The sequence below is a fragment of the Centruroides sculpturatus genome, unplaced genomic scaffold (genome assembly GCF_000671375.1).
Source record: "Centruroides sculpturatus isolate CEXI.00-Female unplaced genomic scaffold, Cexi_2.0 scaffold455, whole genome shotgun sequence".
Taxonomy (NCBI): domain Eukaryota; kingdom Metazoa; phylum Arthropoda; class Arachnida; order Scorpiones; family Buthidae; genus Centruroides; species Centruroides sculpturatus.
In genome coordinates, this window is record NW_019384559.1 from 542,907 (window position 1) to 559,106 (window position 16,200).

The following is a 16,200-nucleotide window of genomic DNA, read 5'->3' on the forward strand; positions in this document are numbered from 1 at the left end:
AAAAAAAACTAATCTATTTATTCATAAGAAAAAATATCTATTTATTCATATATAAGTAGTGTTTTTCACAACAAATTAGATAATAGAAACATCCGACGACGGCGTCATTCGAGAGCTTCCGACGGACTGACGACAGTGACGACGCGTGTCACGGGGGAGGGGTGCGGTGAAAAGCGAGTACAAGTGGCTGAGAGATAGAATCGGTGCCTAATCCTCGTTAATTGATTCAGAACGATTTTTAAATGTTTTTTTTTATAAAATAAATAATATTTGCGTATGGAACTAAAGAGCCACAGCTTCACATCCAAAGAGCCGCAGGTTGCCGACCCCTGCCCTAGACCATCACTGACTGATTGCCCCTGGAAGTCTGCTTGTTACAAAAACACAGCTTCCCTATCATCAAATGTCACGGCATGCCCCTGATAATGCTGATGATAATTCATATACTGTACATGTATATAAAAGACAAAAAAATGTAGGGAAAATGGTAGGTCTCACATAATTATTATCTGTTAATTTAGTATATCTTTATTAAATTTATTAATTAATTAAAAATTAAAATATAAGCTGAAAAAACAAAACAGTGAATAACTGAAACTTGCAATTGATCAATTGATAATGTATTTGTTCTAAGTAAATATATTATCAGTTATGCCCTCTTTGGACCTTGCAAAATATAATTCCCTCCAAATTACGTATAAATTCTGAATTCATATAATCTTAACAGTTTACAATAATTTATACGTAAGTCATCTTAGTCTTGTGCCCTTTTGGAGAACATGGTGATATTATGAATTAACTGCTTTAATTGTATCTTTCCACTTTTCATGGTGTTGTGCCATGTTATATGTAAGTATTAATTTTAAATTGTATGATATGAAAGGAATTTATTACTACATTATGGTTTGAAAAGTATAATTAATAACATATCTGCCAAATAGGTGAGATACAGACTTGAGTTCAACTCAAACTATCAATTAATTTAGAATAATTTTGCAAGTTTTAAATTAATTTTTAGAATTAGTCTGATTAATGCCAAAATTTTTGGATTATGATTTAGATAAAATCAGATGTAATGATAAAACAGATGAGTGTTCATTATTTCTATATTTACTTACACACAACGTGAAACTGTTACATTAAAACAGATTTTACACTCAATATAAACAGAAGAAAACATAATTGGTTTTAACAGCAACATTAACTTTTTCAATAAATATTTTATGTATTAATATCAAAAAAGTTTTTTAATTTCAATAATTATATTTTATATGAATATGATAAATTTGTTTAAAAGAGGTAACTTACTGCCCATTCTGTAAGAAACTGTTTCCCTAATGTCCGTGCATCTTTATGAGCTACAGTTTTGTTGTAATCTCTTGCAATCTAGAAAAAAATTTGTTTTAAAATATTATAAACAAAGATTTAAAACATCTTTAAATATTTAAAAAAAATAATTTGTATAAAATTCTTATTCTTTTTCTTTTTATTTTCAAAGTAAATACAAAGGAAAATATTTTTTAACTTTGAAATACCTTTACATCTTGCTTCCAGAATCGTTTTATTTGAGGAACACTAGTATGAGGAGCCACTTCTTTAATCTATTTAAAAATTATATTATTTAATATAGAATTATTTTCTTTCTTATATTTTTATATTAAGGAATAAAAATTTATGATACAGCTTAGTCATTTAAAAACAAATTTCTCAATTACATTATAACAGAGCATGTAAAACTTAAATCTGTACTATTTAGGCAAAAAGTTATAAAAGGAAAGCATTATAATAAAATACAGTGGATGATCAGTTAACGAACACTTCACAGAACAAAGGAAAACCAATCGGTATTCATTATTTTGTCTCCAGATAAAATTTGAAACCTTTCAGAGCGCAGGAGATGTTGACATTGACACTCAACCCAATACCAATCAGATAGTATTTCTCCAAACTTTGAAACACTCCATTATAATTCCAGCTTTTTGTTTACCTTTCTGACAAATAATTTTTTATAGTCTTAACGCGTGCTTGACAGTCTCACAAAATTTTTGCATCAGTTTTTGTTTTCTAAAGGTGAAAGTTTAAACAAATATCTATCAGAAATTAACTTTTTATCACCAAAACTTTGAATTTCATTTGGACCTCACATTTACATAATTCTTCTGTGTTAGCAGGCCTGGGAGTGCCATTTCCCCTCTGAAAAAGTGAGAAAAGTGAGTTGAAATACAGAAAAAGTGAGTAAAAAGTGAGTGCAATACAGGTAGCCCTTGGTTTACGCCGGCTCAATTTACACCGATTCACAATAATGCCGCTGTGCAATTTGCTATTTTGCAGTGTAATTCCCCAATTTTCCCTATGCTAGACTGATTTTCATTTCAGTATTGACATATTTACTGAGCCGCGACATTGTACATTCATTAAAACAAAGATTTTTATTGAATATATTTATTTTTTCTGTTTAATATTATTGGGTATATATACATTTGCATTAAATTAATATTAAAATACTAAACATTTAGGTACCCACGAGTCAAGTTATTAAACTTAATAGTCCAATAAATGGTGTCTGAATCCATAGTGCCAATGAATGTATCCCGTATCAGATCGTTCAGGAAAACACTTTACGACGCAGTAGCACTTCCAGCGATCACAAATCATCATTAGTGAGACAAATCTACTTTTCATTGGCCAGACGATATCTATCTCTTCTTAGCCACCTTCAATTTTCCTGCTCAAACTGACCTTATATATGGGCTACGGCAACCAGTGGTCGACCAATCAGTGTCTCCGCTTGTCTGTAGCTCTATGTCGGGTTAATGTATCCTTTCAACAATGGAAAGTTTGATGGATGAACTTTGTGAGTTAGACAATGATTGGGAGAGAAGTGCAAATGTAAAAAGGAGCATCATATTCGACCATATTCCGAAATTCTCAATGAAAGAAAACAAAAATGTAAACAATTAAAGATGGTCTTTAAGCCTCTGTTTTAAAAGTCTCATAGTGGCACCAACGTAAACGAGATCTGAATTAAAACAGTGGTCACTTAAAGGAATAGAATACACTCCTGTACTATTGTTACGGTTTCCTTTCTTCTTATCATTTTGTAGAATTCTATAAATCGTAGGATTACAATGATAAATTATTCTTAAATTATTCTTGTGAGCTAATTTTTTAATCATCGAGTGTAGGAAAGGTTATTAAAGATGAATACTTCTTTCCAAAAAATGTACGAGATCCGAAACTAAAATTTTTTAATAAAAACATTTCACTTTATTTTATGATAAAATACGTTTTAAAAATTAAACTTATATGTATTTTGCATTATATTGTATTAATAAACAAAATTATTTGCTTATTTTTCACTTATGTAGATCCTAACACTATACCTCACTGTAAATATGGGTTCATTTTACGCTGATTTCATTTGTGCCGGATTTTGTAGGAATGGAACTGCGGTGTAAACTGAGAGCTACCTGTAGTGACAAAACAAAGTGAAAACATGGAAAGAAAACTCAGCAAAATAGCAGTAAAAGTTTTTTATTTTTATTGTTATGGTTAAATACATTTTAAAACTTTTTGTATATACTGTAATATTTCCAGTAAACCATGAATACTTAATAAGTCTTTGGCTTCTTCTGTAAATAATCAGTCAAGAAAGATGATGTTCTTTTATTAAGATTTTTCTGAATGTTTTCAACTTCCTTCTTTTTTGCTTCCTCTTGCTTTTGAACACTTTTAACACTAGCAAGCATGACATGTGCTGCCCGTATTTCATTCATATTCTTGCTATTAATGGCCTTCTCCAGTTTTTTGTTTGCTGCTTCTAACAAAACCTGGCCTGTCTCGTGTATTTCACTTCTACTTTTTTCTGTTTTAAACTCTGCTGCAGTGCCATAATCTTTTCCTTGACATGAATAGCTCTCTTTTGATGTTCTTCAAAATTTTTCTGTGCTTCCTCTTCTGCTCTTTTTTTCTGTTTCTGTAAACTACTTTTCTTGCGAATTCCCAGTATATCTTCCTTAAAAAGTCGTAACACTTTTTGATTAACATTAGGACCATCTGATCCTATCATCAAAAGTTTGTGTAGTGACAGGTTGGCATCATCGATAGCTTTGATAATGTATGTATGCAATGTTTCTGCATCTGCCCGTCCAAGAAAGCATGTATTTAGGTGTCTGCAGACAACTTGTTCTTTTTGCTCAGACCAAAATCTAATCATTATCTGTAACTCTTTCTTACTTTCCACATTGATGGTTTCATAATAAGTAACTGTAAAAAATGAAGAGTGGATTTCTTCTAGCATTTTTTTTTTGGAAGTAGGGAGCCAATGCTTCAGTTATTAAATAGCGCAATTTCTTCTCACTCATTGATATTCCTTCAGGAAGTTTAGTTTTTGGAAGCATTGCTTGTAGTGTTGGAACCATATTATTAGAAGCAGCAAATGAGAAATTACTACATATTGTTTTCATGGCCCATATCAGTTCTGCATGGTATGCAACATCTCTTGGATTATATAAACTCACAGTTGCCAATCCTTCTCCAGTCCCATTATCAGTATTACTTGGAATTTCAGCATTTTTTGATGGGCCTGCAAAACTATCACCTGGTGCAACCAATGTCAGGTGTAACTGTCTTGGACCATAAGCACAGGTAAATTTTTGTCTGTGTTTGACAGTACCTCCATGATCAAAAAGTGCTTGGAAACCTTTTTTTACTTGTATTATGCAATTACATACTTTGCAAAATACATCAGTGTCTGAACGTACAGTTGCCCATAATCCTACTGTACAATCTGCCTTGTCCTTTTGTTTCAACCAATCAGTTCGGAATTTGCACTTTGGTAGCGTCATATTGAGTGGATTCAAACCATTACATCTATATTCTAACTTGGAACCTGCTATAAACCAACAGTTTGTCGGTATCATTCCGCTAGAGATTTTTATTGGTCGATCACAATCGAAAGAGAGTAAACACGTGTTGACCACGTGATCGGTCACTTCTCTGCACGTGTTAAAAATAGAACAGAATAAAAAAATTACCAATAAAATAAAGCAATACTTAGAAAATTACTTTTTGCATGTTTTACCAATTCTATTTGATCATTTAAATATATATAATTTGTCAAAAATTAACATTAAATGTAAATTATTTAGATCTACACAAACTATATTTACAATTGAATAGTTTAACGTATTTCAAAATTTTATTTGTATATAAATTTTCCATTTTTGTAATGTGATTATTATATTAATTTGAAATAAAATTAACAACTCTTATTACGAACAAAATCAAACGATAATAAGCAGAAAACGAAACTTTTATGAGCACGATCGGAAACTGTTTATTTTTTAAAATGCTTCGAGATTGATTTAAAAATAAATTAATAAATCCGAAATAAACAGATTTCAAATAGAATAAGTAAAATAATATTTTATTAATGATTTCATAAATAACGAGGAACTTTTTCCTGCAGATGTTCCCTCACCGCCGAAACCGAAACTAACCCTTTACAAATAAGTGCTATAAATAGACTCTCAACTCTGCCTGCATGAAATATAGACCTAACCAAATTAATCAAGATCGACAAGTACTTTATCCGCACCTTCCCAAATAATATGTTTCAATTGATTTGACTTCAATTTTAATTTACATTAATTAATTTTGATTTTATTTTTAATTTTAGCTACGGTTTCGGTTTTTGTTTCGATATAAAGAACAGTTTTAAAATTTTAATTTAATTTTAAATTTAAGTTAAATATTTTTAAATTTAATTATTATTTTTTGTTTTAATTAAGGCTGTGTACACACTAGGCGTTTTTAAACGCGCGTTAGCTCGGCTTTCGACGAGCGTTAATAGAGCGTACGCACTGGCTCAGCTTGGAAATGGACGTGAAAGTAATTGCTTGTGTGCCCCTCCTCCATCGTCGCTATAAAAGACGATGGCAGAGGCAAAGAGAATTTTGGGTGCACCCAATATTACGAGATAGACTGACACATGGAATGTTCGCGACGTTGTATCCAAAACTAAGACAAAATGAACCCAAGTTTTTTAATTCTTTTAAAATATCTATAAAATCATTTGACAATGGTTGGTCTCTTTTAGATTTCATCAATAAATAGATCAGTATCGAAATGATCGTTCTCCATTTCGGCCAACGTACGTCCACTCTACCCGAAAACGCGCGATCGAATGTACAGTAACATGGCAGCACATATATCTCAAAGCGCTCGGCTGACGCCCGCAAAACGCGCGTTTTAACAAAAATCTATCAACGCGCGTTTGACGCGCGCTTGGCCAAAAGCGCGCGTTTGAGTGTGTACGCCTATGTAGAACTCTTGGTTCTTTAAAACGCGCGTTTAAAAACGCCTAGTGTGTACACAGCCTTACTGACTACCTAGTTACGTATAAATACAGACGATAACTTAACAACACTGAGCGGCAGTTGCGATTTTGAGTCCCGCTCGGGCGGAGTATTTTTTTCCATAAAAATCTAGTCCGATAGTTCGATAATTCGGCAGATCGTCTGGCTTTAAAACTATTTTTGATTGGTCCCACATCTTCCTAATTTTTAAGCACGTGGAAATGACCAAAAAAGTGAGAAAATGACCTGAAAAGTGAGGATACTTCAGAAAAGTGAGAATAAGTGAGCGACTCCGAGGCCTGGTGTTAGTTAATTTCTGTTCTCTGAATTTTTGTGAGTGCTTCTCTGAATTTTTATTTCAGAAAGAAATTGATAATTTTATGGAACATAAAAAGAGTAGAGTGTCAAGAACCATGCTCACCATAGAAACCAAGCAAGAGATAATAGCCAAGATAGAGAATGGACAGAAGATATCTGATGTTGCTAGGCTTGAACAGGTCTGTAGTAGGCACAATCTTAGCTAAGAAAGATATAATCAAGAAGACTCAAGCAGCTAAAGGAGTAATGAAAATCACATCTGAGAAATAAAGAACATTGAAGAGCTCATAATGGAAACTGATCTGATGATAGAAGAACTCCAAGAACTCTTAAATGAAAAACATCAAGAATCTCAGCGAGATGTGTTTTCTTCTGAAAAAGAGAGACAAAAGGGGACCAATGCTGACATCTGCTATTAAAGATTTTTTGAAGAAGTGGGAGGATGTCAGAACAATTGCCATCCAAATGACATCCAAATCAGACTGAGGTTAATAGGCTTAGGGATCTCTATGATAACAATGCTATTAATTACTTCTAAAAGAAGAGAAAAGCAAATGACATTGGACAGATTCTTTAACAACCCACAAACAGAAAAACAACATAATAAAAATACAGTCTTGCATTTTTATCAATTACATATAAATAAGCATAGTAAGAAGGTATATAATTTTTTATTTATTTTTTGGAGTATCCAGAACAAATTGATCAAATTTCCATAAAAATCTATGGTAAATCGATAATCAATTAACGAACAATTCGGGTAGTAAACAGTCTTGGAACATAATCCATTCCAAGACTGTGTTCCAGTTCCAAGACTTGGAACCGATCACCCACTGTAGTTATTTCATCTTAGCTAATTGATAATGTTTAAATTTCATAAAGTAGATTTAGTAGTTTCTATTTTTGATTAACTAATTTCAGTATAAGAACTTTAATTATTCTAATTTTTGACAAAATGCTAAAATTAAATTACACAGTTAGTTTAATTTTAGCATTTTTGTTTTCTACAGGTGTTTGAGTGTCAGTAATGTTACTGATCTTCCTAGATTTTATCTTATGTAAGTAGCAAGATCAATATACTTTTTGCTAATCAATTATATGAAAAATGGTAACAACTTTAGGTACATTTTTTAAGCAAAAATATACTAATTTTTATTCATAATTTTATTACTAAGCAACTACCTACATGATTTATTTAGACTTATTCAATATAGGGTATGTTTTGAGTAAATATAGATATTTTTAAGCTTATTTGTCTCTGTAACATGTTTAATTTTATTCCAGAAAATTTCATCTTTTGATAATATGATTCTGTAGAATTCAAAAGCACTACGATTATTTAATATTTATATATGAAGATAGTACTAAAGTGTGTTTTATTTCATTGTTATGTAATTTTGATTGATGTTTTGAAATCTTGCATAACTATTTTATTTCCATTTTTCTTTTTTAATCAATAATCTAAAACTTTAAACTTTCAAATAAATTAGAATGATAACTTCAGTAGTACATTATAATAAGAATTAAATCAAAATTATAAAGTAATAAAATGTAACAAAATTTCTTTTTCAGAAAATAATTCAGTGCCAAGAACCTAAAATCATCATCTAAGTACGTCTTAGTAGACGTACTTAGATATGGCCCAACCTTCGCACCCCCACCGCCCAAGAATAAAATCATCATCATCACATTCTTGAATTAATCAGCAAACTTCATTTTTCTCTTTCAGGTAACAAATACTAATTTGTTTAAATTGAAAGTTTTATTTTGATACATAATTTCTACTTTTATTTCATTATTAAACCATCATTAATGCAATGATTTTGTTTGTTGTTGTTTTCAGATTTTTGCATTTCTTGTTAATTTGCAAATTTAGTTGACTATGGAGGGTATATGATGTGAATAATAACTAAATTTAATAAAGTAAGGCATACTACAATGAAAATAAACTATTTTTATTTAATTTAGCTACATATGAAGGTTGATTGATAAATAGTGACAACTATTTCTTATTTCAAAAGCTACAGTATGTGCTTTCATGTGAATAATGAAACATTGTTTGTAATATAATGTGGATTAAAAATAAAACTATGGAAACTTGTAGGTTCAATAACATACTGACTGTAAAGTATGAAAATATGTATAACTTAGATAATGGTAATACTGTATTGATACCAGTTGGATTGGTAAAAAACCTCATCTTAATAACATCCTTTAAGATAAAATCTCTTGCATTATCCATCCATTCTTAATTCCCTCTGTGGAATGCTCCTGAATTACCTGTATAGATTATTGCCAAATATTCACAATATCATCCCTCATTTTGAATCTTTGACCCTGTAACTTTTCCTTATTTTTGGGAAAATATCAAAATGATATGCATTGAAGTCAGGCAAATATGACAGATATTCCAAAATCTCTCACCCCCATTTCTGAATGCATGTCCTAATAGTGTGCATTGTATGTGCCATAGCATTATCATGCAAGATAAGTTTAGGTTTGAGTGTCAGTAGATGAGGATATTTCTTATGGATGATAGGATGAAGATGCTTCCTTAGAAATGCTAGGTAATACTCTGCATTAATTATGACACCATATCAAACAGGATGACTAAGACACCCTTTCATGGTCGTAAGTAAGGATGATCATGATATCGACAGATGACTGGGTGTCAAAATTCTGCTGATCTTGGAGATTAAGGATAATACTACTCTCTCTATATTGTGCTCTTCAGCTGTGCTCATATTCATCAGCTCACATCTCACCATTATAACAACTCATGGAAAAATGAGTATCCGTGTTTGTGATAACATGGGAGATGATTTAAAAAATTCCAAAATGATACCATTTGTAAAACCTTTTGAGAGCTTGGGGACACCCCACTGAACAGATTTTTATATATCTGGTACTTAAATATATCACACTAAAAAAAATATATTTGTTTTGTGTGCTGTTTCAATACAGGTGAATTTTTAGTCTTTCTTCAGACATTGTAGAACTGCAGCAATGGACACATCATCTTGGTAACAAAATGGCCACTTTATTGTTTGTAAGTACTCCTCTGACTTTTATAAACACTTTAAACCATCTAGCCATTGAATGATAAGAGAAAGCATTTGTACTTTCAGCTTTTACCAATTCTTTCTAACACTTTTTTCATTACACAATGGCTCTGTTGCTAACATCATTGTACCAAAAGTACTTGGTGTACAATTATAGAACTAATCTCAAATTGTAATTTAATGAGGATTAAAGAGAACATTGTATTTTCCAGATGTGTCTTGTGGTTTTGAGATAAAAAAAAATATTGACACTATTTATCAATTGACCCTCATATTAAGCTGATAATCATCAAAGACAACAGGAAAAGATTAAAAGAAAAATAACTGCAAATATGAGATAGTTGCTAAAAATAAGATAATAGTTTGAATCTATCTACAGCAACAGAGAACAATAATTTTTTAAGGATGAGGTGAACAAGCTCATTACACATTACACTAAATACTTCAGCATGATGCTGGGTAAGTTAGCATATTGCTTGCAGATAAATTCTGTATATTTTCATTTCTTCAATAAAAGTATTTGTGTTATTGGCTTTGTAAAGTAACGTTTTGATTACCCCATATATTTCACATATTTTCACTTTAGTATTGCTATAAACATTTTCAATTACTATGCATGAAAGCCAATTTACTCAATATTGATATACTTAAAGTAAGATTATATTCAAACATTGCAAAGCCCAATATTTATATAGAAACAACACCAAACAATCACCTTAAATAATCGGATTATAATTCCACTAATTTAGTAGTAAATTTTTTTTTTAAATCAAATCAAAGTTTATTTAGTGTATAAGACTTTCACCTGTTACAAGGACATGATTTACTAATACAACATATTCTTCTGCCCCATTAGAACCTTCTTCATATAGATATTTAACATTAGTTATCTAACATGTAGTACAAACATTTGCTAATTTACTCTGTTTTTATTCACAAGTTGCTTCGCATAGTTATATAACTTAAAGATAGTATTGATGTTTGCTTTGTCAAGGAACTTATACATATCTGTTTCATTAAAGCAATTAATTAATCGACCAATATCAGAATTTTGAATGTTCTCATTTCCATTGCAATCTTCACAAAAAATATGAAATTTTGATAATGTCTTACTACAACTTGGGCATTTGGATTGAGAGTAGTCTAAGAATTTATCATTAATAATTATCGTGTTTTTGTTTAGTCTTAACTGTATAAAGAATTTTTTAACATTAAATGCAAGATTTGTCAGCATATAAGTATTATTTGATGGGTAATTTAAAATTATTTTATACCAGCTTGTATTATTTCGTTTCTGTATGTCTTCAATATCTTGGACAATAGTTTTCCATTACTCTATGTATTAATAAATTACTTTTCTGTTCATTGATTTATGATTGATCCATAAATAGTCTCATTGAGAATCCGTATGTGTTAAATATCTTCAATAGTTGTACTATCCAATTTTGTTTTAAATTCGTAATCTTTGATTTTTGATATAATACATTCAGTAATTTTGTTGTTAAATCTTCAGCATTTATAATTTTTTATAGAAATTTTATATGCCTTTTTATAAATATGGTGTTTAACTTATATCTACTTAGTTCCATTCTTAGAGTGCTGCCAGGAATATTGTATTCTAATTGGAAAATTCTATGTATAAAAGTATTTTGTATTTTTTCAAAATCATTGAATTTACCTGTAGACCAGATTGGAGATGCGTAACACATCGAATTAATGATAATGAATTAAAGAGTTGAAAATGTATTCCCAAATTCTTCATTTTAGCTTTACAAAATAACACTATCAGATTATTTATTAAATTTTTTGCCTATGTTATTGAGCTTTTATAGTGTTTATCAAATGATAAGTTAAGTGTGAATGTTATTCCCAAGAATTTAACTTCATTAACTATTTTCACTTCTTTGTTCTTGATATAAAAGCACATGTGTTTTTTGGATAAATTACTGTCGTTTCAAAAAATCATTATAACTGATTTTTTGGGGTTTATTTTAACCTTTAAATCTTCCAAGTATTCAGATATTCGTTGAATTTCCTGTGAAGTGCAGCAGCCATTGGAGCTACTAATACAATGTCGTATGCATATGTGATTGAGTGTGTGGTTCGGTTGTCTATTTAAATAAATGTTTTGTAAGAGACAAAGACAGCATTCAAGTCAAATAGGTATAAATTAAAAAGATAAGGAGACAGAGGGTCTCCCTGTAGTAGACCTCTATATGTTATAAATGATGACCAGACATTATCATCTTGTTTAATTATCGTATCGTATCCCCCAAACAACAAACTTATCATTTTTATCAGGTGTTCATCTGCTTTGTTTTTTCAATTTTTTCTGTAAATCATTTATACTAATCGAATCATACGCTTTTTCTAGATCTAAAAAAAGAGCAAAGACTTTGTCTTTTCTTGATTAATTGTACTTAATGTCATTGTACTTAATGTTAAAAATGCTGTTTGGGTACCTCCTCTGTCCACAAAGGCATATTGTGTGGTGTTCATTTAGTAGCAAATTACTTAGTATTAATCATTAAATTAGCAGTTATAGCTCAATTATTTAATGTGATCGTTTGGTGATTTTTTTATGATATTTCTTTGAAAAAGTAAGATAAATGTTTGTATTTTATTAAAATTAATTATTATATAAATAATAATACATAATATAAAGATAAAATAATATATATCATACCTTTAAAACAATAACTGCCATTGTAAAAATGCAAATTATATTGATTAGTGTTAAGAAAAGACTGACAACTCCAAGAATGGCAAAATCTTTCTCTATATTGTCGGTATATATTGATTTATATATTGTTCCAACAACAGATGTGCTTGTAGTATTGGATGTAGCATTTATTGCTATCTAAAAATTGAATAAATTTAGTTAAATCATTTTTAGATAATACATAAAAGTATATATTTTATTTATTGACTAAAATAAGGTGAATTAAAAGTTCTTAACTTAAGTGCTTTTTTCCTATATACAGTTATAAATATTTAATTGATTTACAAAATGTCTTCACATATTATAAAAAAATCCAGCAACAAGTTGCTTAACTTTCCCATCAACATTTAAATGTGTGTGCGTGTGTTGCCATCTTGTTATAAAAAGGTTTTAATAATAAAATTATCATATTTTTAATTATTATAAAATGGCAAAAAGCTTAATTTTCAGGGTAGGAATGGATTTTGTAAAAAAATTTTAAATGCTTATAACTGGTAAAATTGTCATTAAGTCCAACCCTACTCAAGACATGACACATGATCCCCTTTATCTCCCCACCCCATTGACCTTTAACCCCCAAAATTTAATAGCATCAATTCCCCTAATACATGAACTTTTCTGGAAAATTTCAGAAACTTTTGACAAAAAGTATAGGAGTTATTAAGCTTCAAAGATGAACAAAATTGTGCTTCCCACATAACACTAACATCAATACATATAGAAAATACCCCCAAATTATTTGACATTTTTTAACTCAAGACCTTGAAATGTTGAGAAATGCAAAAATCTTAGAGGTCAGTTTTTGACAGATTGCCATACTTTCATAATAGATCTGGGAAAGTAAAAAATGCAAACCTTTGTAATAATAGAGCTGTATTGATAACTTTTTATTTTATTTATCCATACAATTGTGCAAATATGCAATAATATTAGTCTATGTTCTTATCTATTTGCACCTTATTCATATGACTGAAATAGACATCTGTAAAATTTTAAAACGTTTTACAAGAGATTTTCCAGTAAGTGCATAAGTTATACAAATAAATATATTCTCATATTTTAATTTTTTGTCACAATATGTCTAAAATTTCTGAAAATTTCTATTTATTTTAGAATATAAGATTGCTTATAACATTGATAAAGTGAAAACTCTGTATATCTATAACATTTATCCAGATGCATAATACATATTTCCAGCATTAATGAGTATATGCATATGATACATTAGTTTCACTACAATGTTTACAGTAAAATAAATTAATTCATTAAAAAAAGTCATGTATATCAGACAGTTTCATGGTAATATGTAAATTTTTTAAATGTGTTTTTAATTTGCATCTTGTTCTTACAATCTTTACTTTGGTATCATATGCTGCCATGTGATTTTTCTTTATAAAAAAGCCAACATCATGCAGTCACAAGCAGCAAGGTAATGTGGACTACAGCAGCCACAAATACACTGAACTTTACATCACCATGAAATGCATCCTCAACATGCTGAGAATGATGCATAATTTGACTGGTCAATATAATGTTTAATCTATGCCTGGATGAATTACAATTTATATTGGCAAGTGCAGAGGCAAATACATGAGGCTTGTAAATTGGTAATACCAGATATGCTACACAACATCCAAAACAAAACTCCTAATCAGCTATACCTTTGTATTTCCACTGAAGATAGCTTTATTTTGCTATAGTTTATGTTCAAAACAACCAACTGTTTTTGTATTAATTTATGCATCTTTATAATCAGATTCATTGTATGTTATGCTAAATCTTCTTAAAATGATTCCTTTCTCTTTGCACTCAGGAGAGATAGAAAAATGTACATGCTGCAGAACTGCCTTGCCATTTACACATATACCACTTTTTAAACAAATTAATTTATTTTACTGTATATATCACAGTGGAACTAATACACAATGCTGGAAAGATCTCTCTTGCATCTGGATAAACAATAACATGAGCACCCTGTATACAGGTAGATAGATTATGCTATATTGAATAAAAATACCTTAGTAAACATAGGTCATAACTGTTTCTGAGAGAGTTTGTAACTCTGTTTGAAGATGCTAAGTGTGGAACATCTTATGTAAATATCAAGGTAAAGATCTGGCAAGATTAATTATCCTCTCTTCATTTTGCATGTGATATGAATAAACCATAATAAGTCGATATAATACTGGCATACAAGACTGCTAGGTAAAAAAACTCAACTGTTTGAGATGATATGTTTACTCATTAGTGTGTAATTCACGATAAAAGTGCTGAATGCTTTCTTTAGCATCTTCTATAACATGACAGTATGATATACATTTGATAAATGTAACGTTACAAATAACCATTGATAATTTACAATAAGTATAAGTACATCTATATTTTAGTTCTTAGAGCTTACAAAAAATAATATACAGATATTCCTCACTAACTACAGGGGTTACATTCCAAACAGTGATGTAGTTAGCAAAACCATAGTTGCTGAAACAAACATTATGAGCAATAAGGGATTAGTGGAAGAGGAATAATCATGTATAATTTAAAAAAAAGTTTTTTTAAATTTTACATCAAAAATACGTAAATAAAAATATAATTTAAAAACCCTAAAACTGTTTCAAACTGATTAGAAACATTTCTTTATAAAGAAAAGTAAAATAAACAGATAGTCAATTTTTACTTTTTTTTAAAGGCATCAATGTTTGTTTAAAGTTAACACTCACTTTGTGTCATATTTTGTTCCAGTTTGAAGTTCAAACTACAAGTAATGACTAGATCAATATAGGCATATGATATTAGTAATAGAGATGAAAACAATAATGCCATTTTTAGCATTTAATAACAAATAACTTTTTATATAATTAAAGGATTAATTTTTGTTTTGTATTGGTAATCAAAATATTAAATAATATTACAGTACTTAAGAATTGAGTTTAAAAACTTTTCAGAATACTTAATAGAAATCTCATTATTTCAAATAGTGGTTAGAAAAATTAAAGTTGATTGGGATGGTTTGATGGGATAAAACAATTGTTGGCAAGTGGTTTCTCACCTCATGGACAACTAAAGTCACAATTTTGAATCCCACGGACCATTATCATGAATTTTTTTAAACGATACAAAATTTGTAGAATAATGATCATAAAAGTTCAGTTTTACTATATTAATATGAAATTCGCATGTTTAATTATAACAAATTAATGCAAGCCTAAAGTTCATTGCTGCTTGTTTGAAACAAGTTTATGGATTCTTTGCGCTTTTATACGAAGGACTACAATCGCACTCACAATAATGTTTATTGTTCATTATTTATTGATAACAGTCACTTCGTTTTTGGTTTTAGATTCAAATAAAAAACCCCAATGAGTGAAAAAAAAAAAACTAAGCATTTTGCATTTCTTTCGTAATACTTCGCGTAACCTTCGGTTGATCAATGTTCAAATTTCTCCACGGACCACCCAAATTTTCTTGCAGACCACCGGTTGCCAACTGTTGGGATAAAACACAACATAAGGACAATTTGCCAAGAGGATATAATATTACAGGAGAATTTTCTTTGAGAAACTGGCCCCTGTTTAGACATTAGACACAAAGAAAATGCCATATGTTCAGCATCAATTGCAATTATTCAATGGTTTTATCCACTTAAGCACTGCTGGGTTCAAATTTACAGTTGATAATGAATGTGTGTGTTGATTAAATAAAACTGATTTTATTAATTAATGGAATGGATATGCATTTT

The 16,200-nt window shown here is 29.8% G+C and overlaps 1 protein-coding gene and 1 pseudogene across 2 annotated transcripts in view; both read right to left on the reverse strand.

Moving 5' to 3' along the window:
- The window catches only part of LOC111623941, a 19,178-nt gene extending 6,495 nt beyond the window's left edge, over positions 1-12,683 (reverse strand). The window contains exons 1-3 of one of the 2 annotated variants that reach the window (XM_023366681.1): positions 12,426-12,683; positions 1,536-1,601; positions 1,309-1,386 (exon numbers count right to left, since the gene is read on the reverse strand). In XM_023366681.1, the coding sequence (XP_023222449.1) occupies positions 1,309-1,386; positions 1,536-1,601; positions 12,426-12,446 (165 nt within the window). In that variant the 5' untranslated portion in view covers positions 12,447-12,683. Of the gene's footprint in view, positions 1-1,308; positions 1,387-1,535; positions 1,602-1,715; positions 2,127-12,425 lie in introns of those variants that run through there. The other variant, XM_023366682.1, reaches the window with a different exon arrangement.
- Positions 2,564-5,108, reverse strand: LOC111623940 (annotated as a pseudogene).
- Positions 12,684-16,200: the final 3,517 nt, after the last annotated feature.